Here is a 16587-nt window from a genome sequence, read left to right as displayed (position 1 = left end):
CATATAGTCACATAGGGTTCCTGAAGTGTCCTGAGGGGAGAAGTGCTATTTCCCAACCCTGGGGTGTTGAGAGTGGCATCCTCACTCATTCATTCACTTTCAGCTTATTCCATGTATTACTGTTTACAAATGTCCAGTTAAGTGGATTTATGGATTATATTATGTAGTTTTCACTAAACTACCAAATGGACAAGGGGCTTAAAAAGATTCCTGCAGAGCAACTGCAGATTGAAGATAATACTGATAATGCCAGTAGAAGTGAACAGGAAGAAAATGACAGAGCTGACATTTCTCCTTCTGCTAGTGTGAGCTCTTCATCAGTCACATTATGGATAACAACTATGATGAGCCACGTAGATCTAAAAAAAAAGTGAAGCAAAAAAAAAAAAAACCCAACAAAAAAAAAAAACCCAACCAAGTTACCAAGACCATTTGAAATATAGATTTATAACTACTGTTGCTAATAGGAAACCTTGCTCTAAAGGTATATTGTGCCTTGAGACATTTGCTATTGAGAAGTAAATGAAGCCATTCAGATTAGCAAGACATTTAAAATTTAAGCATCAAAAACATGAAAACAAGCCTCAAGTGATGTGTAAAGTCATGTGACAGTCTGTCCAGTACTTTACATAGCTAAACATTATGATAAATGTTTAAAAGAAAATTCTGAATTTTCTTACTTAGGAAAATACAAAAATGCTCATATTTTTGAGGCAACACTTGTTCTTATTGCTCCAATGAAAATAGCTGAAATGATGCCTGGAGAACAATAGGGTGAAAAAGTCCATTTGTCAGCAAATACTGTTGTAAGATGGCACAGAAGAGTAGAAGAAACAGATATTAAAAAATCATGCATTATAGGATGTTGAGAGTATCTGAAAGTACAGATATTTCTAATGTGTCTCAGGTATTTGTTGGGTTCTATTTCAGTAATGGAACAAATAAAGAAGTACTTCTTTGTGAGCCATTGAAGGAAATACATACTGCAGAAGGTACATTCTCAGCAGTAATAACAAGAGTCATGTTTTATGGAAAAACTGTGTAAGTGTAACCACTAATGGAGCAGCTGGTACAAAAAAAGTTTATTCCAGAGAGTTTCAGAGCTAAGATCATGTGCAAAATACCTTTGCTGCATCAGTCATTGGCAAGCTCTTGCAGCAAAGAAGCAGGAGCTGAGCTGAAGCCCTGCAGTGCTCCTAATGTGGTTAATCTTATATTAAAAATACTTTATAAAGCTGAAACTTAATCTATTAGAATCTATTAAATTACAGTTTAGAGAAATGATTGAAAACTAAGAGAAACACCACGTTATTCCTTCATTTCTCCTCTACTTTAGGACCATACTTAAGAGTATCACATCATCTGGTAACAATAGGGAATCATGGCGGGGAGATAAAGAGGGGAGGATTCCTCTCCTCCTTTCTCTAATATATCAGTACATTGGATTGCTATATTGGATTGTTATTTAAACATTTATTTGCACAAATCAGTAATGAATGGTCAGTTTCCTAAGTACTCTAATAACAACCTGCACTCCTAGATAATAGTCACCAATTTTTTTCCTGGCATTGAAATAAATAAATAGATGGAAATTTAAAGAATTATTCAGATTGCAGGATTCACAAATGTATAGTCAAACATGTCTGCAGATTTAGCAGAAATGTTATGTAAAGAAAGAGAACATAATTTAAACAAAATTAATGTCTTTCTCCTAACTCCTGATCTAGTACAGCTTCTTCTTTCAAGAGCAGTTTCCTGTATGGACTATGGGACTATTCCCTGTGCTTCTAAGTCTCTTTCTTGTTTAAAGGAGGGAGATTAATTTTACAGGCAATTAATGTTACAGTTTGGTTTTGGATTTTTTAGTGCTAAATGGGCATTGTCCTTCAAACGAATTCAAAACACATAACAAATGGCATGGAATGTATTTAAGACTCATAAATAGATAGAAGTTATTTTGAGGGAGATTATTTAATTCCATTGAAGTCAAATGTGTAACCCATAATGATAGGAAGGAGAGTATACATGTACTAAGAGGACTGAAACAAAAAGTATTGTATGTGCTTATGAAGATACCAAACAATTTTTCATACCAGATTATTGCTAGGTTTTGTGGGGATATAGAAGTCTGGTTCCAGATAGTCTTTGAATTCCAGACACAATCCATAAAGTTAAAAATAAAAGGGCAGCAACAGTAAAATGAGTTAGGACATATGGTCAAGGAGAGGACCACCAGTCCATACCAACAGACATAGTTTTTACCACTTGAAGCTGCCAAAAGGTGGCTCAAAGACACAGATTGAAACTGGTTCCTTAATTTGCAGCGTAAAGCACTTCAAGTAATTCTCACTTGGAATTCTTACCTAGAAGATTCTGTCTTCTGGTTTCCATACTGAATTAAGGACTTCCTCTCATACAGTACTGATAGACTGCTTACATTTTTGTATGATTTTCCAGTCGTGGATACAATTGGCTTTACTTTCTTAAACCAAGCAGCTTTTATTAATGTGACTCTGGAGGATTCTGCAGGAAAAGAAGAATGTGAAGCCAATGAAATTAAAATATGCCGCCATGGTTTTTAATATATATTTTAACTACATTGCTGTGAGAATGAATTCAAACACCAAAAGGCTACTTAAGACAACCTGCCAAGATGCAGCACAAGACCTATTCAGAATTCCTTTGGGAATAACATAAAATAATGTGCAGAACTTATTTAGAAATTACTTTTTATGATACAAACAAGAAATTATTTTGATTTAAGAAGTTTCAGGAAAAGACTATGAGGAAGAAATCTCAGAACATAGAAGTCTGTTGAAGAAAGAACAATTATCAAAGGCGTTAAAGGGCTCAAAAAGATAGGTACAAGAGCCAAGGGAAAATCTCTTTTCTAGAAAGACTTTTCACAGGTAGCTGCAGTACAGCTTCAGCCAACAATTGAAATCTCAGTGGAAGAAGTATGTGTATCAAACTGAGATGCTCAAGTACAATAAATTATCACCACCATATGGTGTCCTTCTGAGGATTCTGGAGTAAATAAAGTGTGAAATAACAGTCATACGCCATTGCAGGAAATGTTGCTGCAAGGTTTTCTTCAATATTAAAAAATATATTAATATAGTTACTGTATTTTCTTTAACCGTGGAGAACCAAGGAATAATCCCCAAATTCCAAAATAAAGTTTCACCATCTAGTAGTCCTAGAAAATAAGATGAAAATTCTCTAATAGCAACACTATTTTTTTATTGCTTTCCCTGAATTTAACATTGTTTAAAAAGGGAATTTAATTAACTTAACACATGAGAATTAATTACATTAAGTGGAATGGGTTAACTGAGCTATTAACTACCTTGCTTATCTAAATTTTTGCTTTCCAAAGAGGAATGTGATCATGATATCAATTTTTAACTTGTTTGGTTTTTTTAACAGAGGTGGTTGCTCTCCAAAGCCTTTAGCAGAGGACAATCATGGCTCTCATGATGAATTTGGGAAAATCACTGATGTAGTAGATGATAGTGCCATTATCAGTTTTTAAGGGGAAAGAGGTGGGAGGCAGAGAGATTAGAAGGAAAAATAGTCATTTAGTCTGCAACTTTCTTCTCCCCAGATATGAGCTACTGCAGCTCCGTTTTTGCCAGACAGTTTCATTTAAACATCCATTATTTTTTTCTATTGCAGACTTTTAGCAACATTCTGTCATGCTCCCTAAAGAAGCCTTGAACTTCAGCTTGATGCTGCATATAAGAGACAGGGTCAGCTTTGAGTGCTTCCTAGAAATCAGCTGGCTGTTGTGTCAAGTACATGGCACCTTTTCAAATACATTTCAGTAGCTGAAATTGTATGCCTTGTCTTTTATTAGTTTTGAATTTTCAGCCTTTACTTTTAGGTTTATTCTTTGTACCTGAGCTCGTGGGTAATCTAAATGCAACTAAATTTTAGATACCATTAATTGTGAATGTGAGCCATTTTATACGCATTTCTGACATTTTCCATTTCACCCCTCTTTTTCGCTTCTCTTTTTATTTTTTATTAAACAAGTTTTCATAAAACAATTAACACCATAGCCACCATACAGCTCCTGCAAGACTGCTGTTTCCTTCTACAGGTGTAGCATGTAGCCACTTTGTCAGAGGTTTACTGCACTGAATATTAAATTTCCCAAACAGAAAAATATTAGTTGTATTTTGTCATTTGAACCTTCTTGAAGTATCAAATGACGATGACATTGAACTTATCAAGTATTCTTATCAGAATGTTTAGCTCACTCTACAAAGTCATGTAAGATATCTGAATGTAGTGACAACTAAGTTAACAGATTTGGAAATCAGTTGGGATTTACAGATAGAATTTACAGAAGTCCTTTCTGTAAATAAAAGCATGATTGGTATTTGGAATGATCTTTTCCCCACAAGTTATGTAGCCTTTCAGCCAGCCTGTGAGATAGTACATATATATTTTTTAAAATATAAAGTACTTCAAGGAGATCCAAAGGGAAAGGTATTGTTCCCATTGTGAAGACTGCCACAATTAAGATGGTGAATTCAGTCTCCTTGTGGCTTGTGAGATTGAAATCAGAAAGAAAATACATTTTCCTGTAATGTTGACAGGATCTTAGTTCAAGGTTTTGTAACACCACAAGTTCTCCAGTACAGCTGGGTGAGTGCAGACTCTTGATGCCAGATTCAGAATCCTTCAGAATTCAGGATCTGAGTTGCTGATGATTTTCTGCACCCCACAGACAGACAATGCAAAAAAATAATTAAACATTCGTCTTCACAAATATTTGTGTAACTATTTTGGTATTCTGCCTCGTAAATTAGTATAAGTTATGACTAAAGCTAATATGGTGTCTTCAGAGAGAGCCTGTGCTGAAGCATTTTGACAGACCAGATCAGCAGAACTTGCACGTGCAGACATGCAAGTGTTTACAAATGTTTGTAGACAGAAATGTTTACAAACATTTGGATTTGTAAACCCATTGTTTCCTTAGATAATAATGCCAGTGATCACAGGAATGATACTAGTGACCAACTGAGACAGCAAAATAATAATAAGTGAGAAATTGTTTCCACTTCAAAGTCTCAAAAAAATTATTTTTGAAAAAAACCCAGTGGTATTAAATTTCAATACATAAAACTAAGTAATGTATTAGTACTTTAGTGTTATGTATTTTCAGTTTCTTCTTCTGACTTTGTTTTCCAAGTGGATTAAAGTTACAGTCCTTAGTACAATGTGTTACAAAATTTCAGGCATAAGAAAACAGAAAAGAATGGCTCAATTTAATATACATGTGCAAGTGAAAAAAGTTCTTTGAATGTAAATGATACACAGTGGAGAGAAAGAGGAATATTTCTTTTAAAAATCTCCTTATTGCTTATCTCTGCCCAGTAATATCACTCCAATTTGTACCCAGTTTAGTTCTCTAATATAGCAGAAGCTCTCTGAGTCAGAAGAGATAGAAGGTAACTTCTTATATATTTTTCAGAAAAGAAGGAACATGAGGCTGAATATATGGTTCATGTGGTAAAATTTTCTTGTATATTTATAATAACATTATCATTTTAATGTGATGACTTTGGATCTCTGAAATGGTATCTCTTCTGCTTTTCATCTGAAAGAAGAAATAGAGACTTATGGTGTTTATGCTGGAAGGTTTTTTTTACAAAGTTGATTGAAACAAAGATGTTTGGAGCAGTGGAAAATAAGTTAATGAAAAGCTTTCTTAAACTGTTCTCAAATTTTAAGCAAACCTATCCCTGTACTCCTAAAAAGCCTAAAGCCCTAATACTCCATTGAGTTGCCAGGAGGGCAAGTATTTCCATAGCTCAGACACAGAATAGAATTAAATCTGAGTATGATGTTGCTGACCTTTCCACATTTAGGCAGTCTGAGGAATATGGAATGCTATTTTGGAGGCCTTCTGAAGTAATGTGATAATTCCTTGTGATGTCTATCCTCACAGGTTCTGTGATCTCCCTTTCATCAAAATGTCATCCGATTTTTATATTTGGTAAATGTTTCTTCCTTTTTTAGTTTTCCACTGAGGCTTGCATTCATAGTTTTCAGTTGATAACAAGACTTACCCCTGGAAGCAGAGGTTTTCATAAATGCTGGCATAGTCCCCTGAGTCTGGTGCAATTAAACCATTAGTGAGGAACTGTAGCTTTGGTACAGTGACTACTCAGTCACTGTGCATGGCAAAACTTTGAACTTGGTCCAGGTTTTCTGAAAAAAAAAAAAAAAAATCCAATACATAAAGACTTTAAAGTTTTTTGCAAACCTATGGAAGATCAAACCTTCTCTACCAGCCAAGAAATGGAATAAGACCTTGTGTGTTCTCCCTTAGCCACTGGGTGGACAGAGTGAGAAGTGATTCAGGAAGGCAGCTCACTCCTCTGACCTTGCCCTGAGAACCTTTTATTAAGGTAAGGGATCTTAGGGGCTTTGAAGTTTCAGTGGCTGGCAGTGCTAGTGGAACACCATTTTGAGACAGGATTGGATTTTGAGATCTGGAATTCAGCTGTCTGTATCTGAGAGTCATCTGAGCTCCATTTATAGTTAATGGAGAAAGGAGAGAGGTTCTTCCAGGGTGCAATTCATCTCACCTGTTTTAGACATCTATTGAGATGACTCATTCTTTAGAAATGCTTATTTATCTTAACTTTGGCAATATACATGTAACACCCTTCCTAGTTAGTGTTGGAATAAAAAAAATACTTTATCCATCATGGATTAAGAGACTTTGAATTAATAAATGGTAGGTTGCTTTCATTCTGCCTAATCAAGGACAATTTTACGTAAGGTGCTTCCTTATGTAATTATGAATCAAAGCTCTTTTAGCACTGGTAACATTTTCTTAAGCAATATTTAATTATCATTCATGTTTGTTTGAATTATGCCTCTCAATTAATTCTGTTCAGAATTTTTTAGTAAATGGGCTCTTTCTGAGTGTTAGAAATGTGTTTGAAGTGTGTGTATATATGTAAAAATATTAACCACTATACATTTTCCACCTCTAATAAGATAGAAAGATCTTAAGTCCCTAATTTTTGGTTTAGTAATCAAACAATCTCTGCTACATGTAGACTATTACAGAAGTGGGTTTGAGGGTGGTGGTACAGTGTGTCCTTCAAAAGAAATTAATTATCTTTTTCTAAGTTGTGATTTATTCTTTATGTCTGTGTCACCATGAGAATTTCCATCTTGTTCTCTTCTTTTTTCCTAGGCTAGACTAAATTCACCAATGTAAAGCAGCCTTACTATGTATTCTATGGGTTTAAATTTATTTTAATTAAATAAAAATCTTTAAATATCTTTTCTCTAAACTCGTATTTAAACCCCGTGAAATTTAATTTCCCAGAAAAAGATGCAGGCGTACTCTATATTCTATAATTTGATGTTCTGATTATGCTTCACACATAATAATATAGAGTACCTTTACTTGTCTGCCTCCACATTCCCTCCAAGATAAAATATTGGGTATTTCAACTTTCTCAGTTACTTGAATGCTTGCACCAACTTCAGGAGTCTTATTTCATTCTCTTGCTGTAATAAACAAGCATTTCTAAATTCTCACTTAATTACTTGCACTTCCTGGCATTGGTTGATGAATTATTAAAAAATCTATTCTCAATATGGCCCCTATTTGCTTTCATAATACCTGACATGAAAATTACTGTTGTATAATATTACAGCCTCCAGACCCTTTAATTTTGTTTTGCTTTCTCTACAAGTCACATCTGATAAACTTTTAGAAGGACGGTCACCTTATTTCCCTGGAAGCCATCAGAAATCACATTATCCTCAGTTTTTTAGATGGTATCTCACAGTAAAGTATATTTTTGGTGTAATTTCTGTTTCAGTTTTGTTCACTGGTGTTCCTTAACTCCTCATGTGAACAGATGTTATTTCTTATAGACTACATCATTACTTTCAATCCTTGCCTACTATCTTAGAGATCCTTTCTGGCTTGGCAATGCATTATATTTTTTTCCTGTAAGGAATGTACCATTCCTTTCATCTCTCTGCTGTACTACTGAATTGTGTTTTACCTTGTCTTAGTGTCCAGTCTTAGTGAAAAGAGTTTGTTTTTTCAGACTGCTCAAAGTCCTGCTGAACATTATGTGCATGTTCTTAACATTCCTGTAGATTAAGTGGAATTTAACCTTTTCATACTTTGTCATAGTGCAGATCCTTGGGGTTTTTCCCTAGCTAAATTTTTATTTCACTATAATATGCTGGTTTCTTCAAGTACCTCACAGCAATTGATCCACATCTTGATAAGATGAATTGATTTTTTTTATCCATTGGAGAGAAATCACCTTCAAACTTGGACTGTCCATAGGTCACCCTAAAGCCTCCTAATTAACTTCCCTCCTAACACAAGAACCCTACATGCCTATCAATTCTTCTTACACACAGCTGGTAGATTTAACATCAGAGTTACTGTTTATATTTAACTTCTGTGATCAAAAAAAACCCACAAGAAAAGTAAAGTAATGAAACTTCTTTCTTCCGTTAGAGAATTTGGGAGGAAATTAGAACATTTTGTAGGTGACTTCACAGAGGTTTATTTCAAATAAGTATGATCTGTTTGATAGTCACACACATGTAGGTTTTATGTGAAACCATATTTACCATACTGCCAATCCAGGCAGAAAGGAAGATAGCTTCCATGTTTAACTGGAATATGTAATTATAGTACAAATACAACAAAAATATCATTAACAGTATTACTACTCCAGTCTGAAACACGTGGTTGCTTCTTGTAGGCAAGATGAATATTGATTGCATTAGTTTTCAGGTTAGATCCAGCTACTAACATCCTACTTAAATGAAAAAAGTAATATTTGTTGTGAAAACCTGTACTGTTTGGCAGTTTACCCAAATAAAAGTTCGATGTTCTGGGGATCCTTCTTCCCTTCCTGCCACAATGAAAACTATAAACATGGTACTTTTATAAAATACCTGATTCCTTTTGAACAGATGAGGAAATCCAATGAAGTTCTGATTTCATTTCTCCTTTACATGGTAAAACATATTTTGTTTTTTAGTTTTCCTCTAAATGAAACTCTTTCCTACTAGCCAAAATTATATTTTACTGTTTTCTCTTGGTGTAATTTTGCTTCATCTTTTATTTTTGCATTTTCTGTCTGCTTCAGATAAGGTTCTACCACCTGTTTAATTTTTGTAGTTTTTCATTTTACAGCCAAATTATGTGTATATCAATGAAAATCTGTCTCTGCAGTTTGTATTTCTTGGATGTAAAGTTTTCACTTAATGCTTCTAAGCCTCTAAATGTCAGTAATGTATTCCAATGGAATGGAAATAGGGATAATTATGTTTGCTTGTAACACATTGTATATGTGATGTTTAGACCTGGTGAGACCTCTGTCTCTACTAATTCCAAAAATTGTAATCTGTCCTATGCAATTACTCACAATTTACATTTTGTCCATGTAATGATGAAATTTTTTCTTATCATTCAAGCACTTTTTTTGTACACATATATATATATGTCTGTACTGAAACTCCTACAGTACAACATTTTGTAGTGAACAGTATATTCTGGACAACAGGAAATCTTAGTAAAATATCTGACTGTGTAATCCATCTGGTCTGACCAGTCTCATTTGTTAGGCATCTCTTACGATCAACATCTGGTGGGATTAGACTGCCCTGAATGACAAGGATTTAGTTTGCTGTACTTACATGCAGCTTTAGTGAGCCAAAAGGTCATGGGAAATATCTGTTAAAAGCAAAGTAGTATGATTAATCTAAAAATCATTAAATTAATTTTGTAACTGGAAGAGTTAGGATTAACTGTGTGAACTGTGCCTTTAAACGTATAATTTGAAACAGTTTTAAATGGTGTTCAGTAGAGACCCCTAAATCCAAATTATCATAACTAGATTGACAGTTCATCAGAAATATCACCTTTCTTTAATGTTTTCCTCAGAAAAATCAGATCAAATCGCCTTGCAAAAATATGAAAAATTGTGGTCAAATGGATGCTAACTATTCACTACAGGTCACAAGGTTCTTGCATTCATAATGTCTCTGAAGTGAGGAATTTCATCTCATCTGAAATAAAATCACTATGTGTGCAACTTTTGTATCCTTGTGAGGGACAAGGTCATTTATGTATTGTATGCAGAGAATCATCACACAGAGGTCATGTAGGAAGTAAAACCAACCAAAAGTCAGTGTTGGGGCTCTGAGAGCACCAAAAGCTCTTTCTGCCCCTGAGTAACCCCCTAGGGCTACATCACTCCCCCCCACCCCCTTTCCCCATCCCTGACCCCATTTCGGCTCAGCGCTGTCCGTCCGTGCCCCCATGATGCTGCAGAGTGCTGGTTTCTCATTCTCTCCATCACAGCTATGCCTGGCAAGGGGCCCTGTAAGCTTGTCCCCAGTCCTGTCATTTTGGTATGGACCTGCCCAGCAATGGGTTCTGTCTGACAAACCTGATCCAGACTTGAGGATCAGCTCAGCTTTACCCTGGGCCTGCCTTATTGTCATGAACCTGCATGGAGCTGTCACCTTGTGGCTGGAACTGGCTGTTCTTTTCAAGACTGTCCTGCTCGCCTTGCTGGGTTGCTGGCTGGTGAGCTCCCTGGTCCAGGGGCTGTGCATTTGTGCCCCACTTCCTTAGGGTGCCAGACCATGATGTTCCCCAACATTTTCTTCCTTTTATTAAAGCTACATCCACTCTTTCTGGTACAGACCACAAGTATGTTGAAATTTTATTTCCTCTAGACTCACCATTTTAAACAGCCCACTTATTTATTCTGTCTACTCTTTCAATTTTTTCTGTTTTTACTGGCTTTTCTCTCAGTTTGCTAGAGATTAAAAAAATTAAAATTTCTGCCTTTGCAGTGCAAGTTCCTCAAAATCCCTGTATTTCTTCTTTCACAGGTGCAGGGTGAGGGACTTTGTTGTTCACCTTTCAAACATCACTAAATTTGATACAAGAGCTATGAGGTAGGCAAGTATTGCTGCCATCCACTTCACAAGAAAAATGTACAGCCTGACTTGGTAGCAAACTTTAAAAACTTTATTTCAGTCATAGGAGCTGAATCAAAAGGCAGCTCTGGCAGAATGAGAGAGAAAAAACAATTTTCTAGCATCCCATCTTCACTTTTGCCTAAAGCAAAAGGGCCATCCTTTTCTTCCTGCAAAAGCATCCCTTACAAACCCTTCATTTTTTGGAACTTACCCTTGAGTAAGCATATTTTGCAGTTCACCACACAGATTAAATATGTAATATGGTGAAATACTGTTTTCCTCTAGCTTTATAGGCAGAACAGTGCAAAAGTGTCTTTCACTGGTTTGTGAAAAATTTCAGATTTATCGATGACCAGAGCTGGTAATTCCTGTTTTGGGAAAATGAAATATTACTGTCTTTAAAATATGTGAAGTTGATATAAACAGACATAGAGCTATAGCCTTCATTAAATTGTTAACAAGGGTTTAAAACCCCGTGGAATTACTTTCGTGCTTCTCTGTTATAGTTGTGCAACTGTGGATCCCCATAAAAACTTAATGTAGTTTTGTCACCACTTTGTTATAGCAGTTTTGGAAAGTGGAAATTATCCTATTTACACAACAAAAACCAGAAGCACAGTAGCTTATGGTTCTCCTTACTTGGAGTTGGTGGAACAAAACAATTGCTGCTGAGTGCTAAAACTGCTTGTACTAAAACTGCTGGTGATACGTTCTCCAGAACTGCAAGCATCTGCTAAAACAAAGCATGCAGCATTTTGTATTCTCAGTTTCACAAATTTCACCCAAAACAGGAGTGTTTGCCTCAGGATTGGCAGCTCTAGAAATGGAGGTGACTGACTTTGGACCTAAATCCAAATCGGAAGATTCTGTAGTTAAATTTATCTGAAAGAAGTCAAGGACCTTTGTAGAAAGAAAACCACAAGTTTCTGTTCCATTATATATTTAGAGTATTTATAAAGGAAGAAAAGAACCTGAGGTTAGTGGGGAAAAAAGTATGGAAATAGGAAGTAAACTAGAAAATATAGTAAAAATACTCCCAGACCAGGGACACAAAATGACGTGTCAGAACATTGAAAGGGAAACATCATCTTTTAGAAAAACCTTGTAAATTCTTTAAAAGCTGCTAGTATGTTGTTGGGATAATGAGAAAGAATCATCTTTCTTTTGGCAAGATCTTCACAACAGATGCATCTGGAAAACAGCAAATATCTGCTTGCACCAGTAAAGGGGAAAAGTTTTTAACTTTGGCACAAAACCGAGTAAGGTGTGTCTTTTGGAAGATTAATCAGTGGATAAATGAAAAATATAGGAGCTCTGAAAGCCACAGATACTATGCTTCTAGCAAAGATGAGCCAGGGGAGCTGTCAAATAAATTTCTCAGTGGCTGAATTTAAATAGGTGCTGCTCAGAAATAACCCAAACATACGTAATTAAATTCCTCAAGTGCAAAGTTCTGAAGGGATGGAATCACAGCAAGTCAGTAGACAGCCTGAAGTATAATTTTTTAATCACCACCACTGAAGTCTATCCATAATTATTAATAATCTTTATTGTGTTGTTTTGTCATTGTTCTTACGTTAATTTCCGAATTTGACTAGACAGTATTTGATAAATCAACTGTTTTCTGTTCAGTTTAGCTGAGTAATTTTAATCTAGTTTTTCTTTGGTTAAAATGCTAACTAGAACTGGTCATAAAATATCAGGAAAGCAAATCTGGAACTAAAAAATTTCTTGTCATACAGAACAAAGTAGTTCAGTATTGGATAGAAGCATATGACAAGTTGTATTCCTTTGGAAAGTACATTGATGCTAAGTAAGGAAAATGCTACTTTTGTCAGTAGCAAATGATAGTTCTAGTGTTCTCTTACACTAGCTAGAAGGATTTTGGTCATTGGCTAAACTATGATCAAGGAGGTTTGTTTTATTTTGTTATCACTGATGGTTTGTTTTTAAAAAAACAATTTTTCTTTGTATAGTGAAAAACCTCTGTTGTAAAAAGAGTAGTTAATGGCATTGCTGGAGCTAAAATAAAATTAATTCCATTTTACTGGTATAGAAGCAGAACAAGAAGTCATTACCTATCACTTTTTGTGAACATGTTTTCACAGAATGAGTTTAAAAACTGGTAACATCACAGAAGGATAAAGGATGTAACAAATCTTGGTGAGCTGACCATTCCAACTTGCTTCTCTGAGATAAAACAATTTTTAAGAAAAAGTTACCTATATGTTCATTTGTTCTAATCATTGTAAAAGGTTATAAAGTAAAAAAATGTCTTAGTAATTTTAAAGCATAACTAAAGGGGATAAGATAACATAAAGACCGTGAAAGAAGTAATTAAGGCAGCTGGTGTAGTGGTGATTGTCTGGAAATGACCCATACAGAGGGTCATCAGAAAGTATCTGCATATGATAGACAGGCTTCTAAATTCTCCTGTTTAATATAATGTATCTTCCATCTTCTGTTTTCTGTGTTTGCATGCTAACTGTTTTACACTGATTTGCTTCTCCTGTTTCTGTTATTACAAACAAATTAAATAGACAATCACTGCAGTTGATGTGATCATAATTCTATAAACTTAAGATTGGTGTGCCACTCTCTTAATTTCAGTCTGTGATCATGTTGCAGACTAAAATTATTTTTGCTTATCTATTAGGAATAGTAAAGTGAAGCTGGTTTTGCAGTCATGTGGCTGGAGGAAAACCAGCAGTAATTAAGACAGAAAACCTTGAAGTAGTTCTATGGGAAAAAAACGCTAAATTAGAAGGCCAGATTGCTCTGTATGTTGTCTGGCTTCTTTGTGCTATTAAGTAGCTCAAAGAGGACAGTCTGGCCACTATTAAACAGGTGAAAAAATCTGCTAGTACCTGGTTGCTTGTGCCACCTTCAAGCCAACTATACCTCTTGCTGCCCCATGGTGTGATGAGTGGTCTAAGAAAGGGTAGGCCACAGAGGAGTTCATTAGGCTTTATCAGCCCCTGAGTGATGTAGGCTAAGTTCTGCTGATTCATACTAGGACCAGATGAAATAAGTAATTGAGAATGTATAAGAGCTCCCTTGATGAGTCTTTTCCCTTTATACTGTCCTATACATCACTTTGGCTACTACGAAATTTTTGGACTTAACAGCCCTGGAAACACAGAAGAATTGTCTGCCCCATGACACAAAATTTCTGGGGCTGTCTGTGAACATTTTTTTGCCACTCATAGTAAAGTCCTTTACATGATACAGTCATTGATAGCAGAATGTGGTCGTAGGGGAATAGCACCTTGATCACATTTTAGGCAAAATGGAAAAATCTATGCAGGTGCATATATCATCGCCAAGATCATTGTTTGTCATTACAGATCTAAATGCAGTCCATCTGCTTCCTTCTCACTGGCTCTCGGTTCACTAGTTTGCCTTTTTCTCAACTTGTGACAGGTGAGGAATAATCTGACTGACGTCCTTGATGGCAAAGACATCGAGATTTCAGATACTGAGAGTTTTTCCGATGATCCCTGCACAAGTGTAAAGAAGCTTAAGGTATGTGTTGCTGTGCTGCTGTTTGATGAAAAAGAGAAAGTGGTGATTTTTTTTTCTATGAAGAGAAGTAAGGAAATAACCCCTGTGTTAGAATGGTGTATTACTACATTCCATTGCATAATAATATAAAAAAATGGATTTTTGAGGCCCTAGTTCTTAAGTTAATGAAGGTCTATGTGTATAGTAAATATTATTAGTAGTTCCTGATAGTGATACTAAACAAAGGAAATTGATGCTGGCTTAATGTTCACAGTTAAAGCCCCAGTCATTGTGATATACATGTGAAAACTCTTGAGGTTTGGAACAAGAACCCTTTTAAGGTAGATTATCATGTAGAAAGAATATTGAGCCTCTTTCCATTAGCTTCATTACACATTGTAAATTGGATTCTTTGCTAACATCATCTGCATGATTTCAAATGAATCATAAGGAAAAAACAAGAAAAAAAATTTGTAGCAGAATATTTTCCCATCCTTCTCTTATTATAATGATTTATTAGACTTCTGGCATTTCATAAAATTAAAACTATATTTTAACATTACCATGCAGCACAACCAGCAATAAACTAGACACAGGAGAGATTAATCTTAAACTGCACAGGAACATGAAAAAAAATGATTGAACAGCAGGAGAAAGAACTTTTAAATTATGAAGATCAAATTGTTTCTGGCATCAAGTTTATATGACACACAATCAAAGCCACAATCCTGCAAATGCTTAAATATATGTAAAACATACAAAAAAAATTAAAGCAAGAATATTGACCTGTGTAAGACTAGACCACTACTGAAGCTGGAAAGGTTCTAGAGCATGGTAAATTAGGTGTGCTTTTTTTATTTCCCCAATCTAGAGATGTAAGTATGATTGTTTAAAGTGTTAATAGGTCAAGTTAATGTTTGTGGAAAGCCAGTTGTGTCTGTGCAATCTATGCCAGTTTGCGTTTGCTGTCTAAAAACCTATCTGGGTTGAAGACACTACAGTAGGTGTTACAGTAAAGCTAATATTTTTGACTTGGAATGGTGTAACAACAAGAAAAAATGCATATTAAGCAAGGATCTTTAGGCTAGAAGTCAGGAGAAGCAATGGAGTTCTAGCTGTCCTCTGCATCAACAACACATTGGGTAGTTGTGCAGGGAATACCAGATAACTAAACTAACAGTATATCTGTTACCTCTTGATTTCTTCTTCAAAACAAATTAGTAAAATAATAAATAAGCAATTATCCAGAAAATTGCTTGTTCTTGACAGAAGTATAAGGTTAGTTGTCATTAGGTACATGTTTGACACAGAATTTAGCTAAACAATTTCCTTTCTTCAACATATAAACCTCATCTCTAAGGTAAACTGGTATCTGCTTACCTGAAATACCTTTTATTCTCACAAACACAATTAAATTAATGAAAGTAATGATTATGGAATGGAAAATAGCAAAATCTGGTATGATTTGCAGAAATATACCTTTATATTTTATATTTCTCTCAGTAACACCTTAGTTTCTACCACATTGACTGCACAGTTAAAAAGTAAATTTAAGCATAAGGGTATCATTAAAACTCACTTTTGTGTTCAGAGAAAGGGATGGATTTGTACATCCCTGTAAATGCTTGAAAATTCTAAGCATGTGCAGACAAACTGTAAGAGCAATAACACCTCTGCTTCCAACTTTTACGTGTCTTGCGCGTAGGACAAAAGAATTACTGTCATGTTATGATGGTGGGAGTTGATGTCCTCTAGTTCACCTTCACCAACAGTGATTCCTTAGCTGAGGTCAGAGGCTTATCTATAGTTCTTCAAGAGGACATCCAAGCATTTAGAAGGAAGAACATGTGACTACCTCTTTTGTCAAAGTTACCCAGGTTTTTGTAGATTTCTTGATAACCTCTTGACTGTCAGATATGTGGTAGAGAATAAGACAGAGTATCTGAGCTATTCAATTTAGGTATCTCATAAAGAGCCTGCCAAGATGTTGACTTTTCCTGGCAGATGAGATATTGTAGCAATCCTTCTCTGAAAAGCTATATAATACAACATTGTGGTGTTATTCATTAGAAATGA

At 35.3% G+C, this 16587-nt stretch overlaps 1 protein-coding gene across 1 annotated transcript in view; it reads left to right on the top strand.

Moving 5' to 3' along the window:
- Window positions 1-16587, top strand: part of GABBR2 (gamma-aminobutyric acid type B receptor subunit 2) — a 453073-nt gene that overhangs the window by 197743 nt on the left and 238743 nt on the right. The window contains exon 5 of the mRNA XM_021528727.3: window positions 14431-14532. Within this exon, the coding sequence (XP_021384402.1) occupies window positions 14431-14532 (102 nt within the window). The remainder of the gene's footprint in view (window positions 1-14430; window positions 14533-16587) is intronic.

This window comes from Lonchura striata, chromosome 1 (genome assembly GCF_046129695.1).
Source record: "Lonchura striata isolate bLonStr1 chromosome 1, bLonStr1.mat, whole genome shotgun sequence".
NCBI lineage: Eukaryota > Metazoa > Chordata > Aves > Passeriformes > Estrildidae > Lonchura > Lonchura striata.
This window is presented reverse-complemented; position numbering and strand designations above follow the sequence as displayed.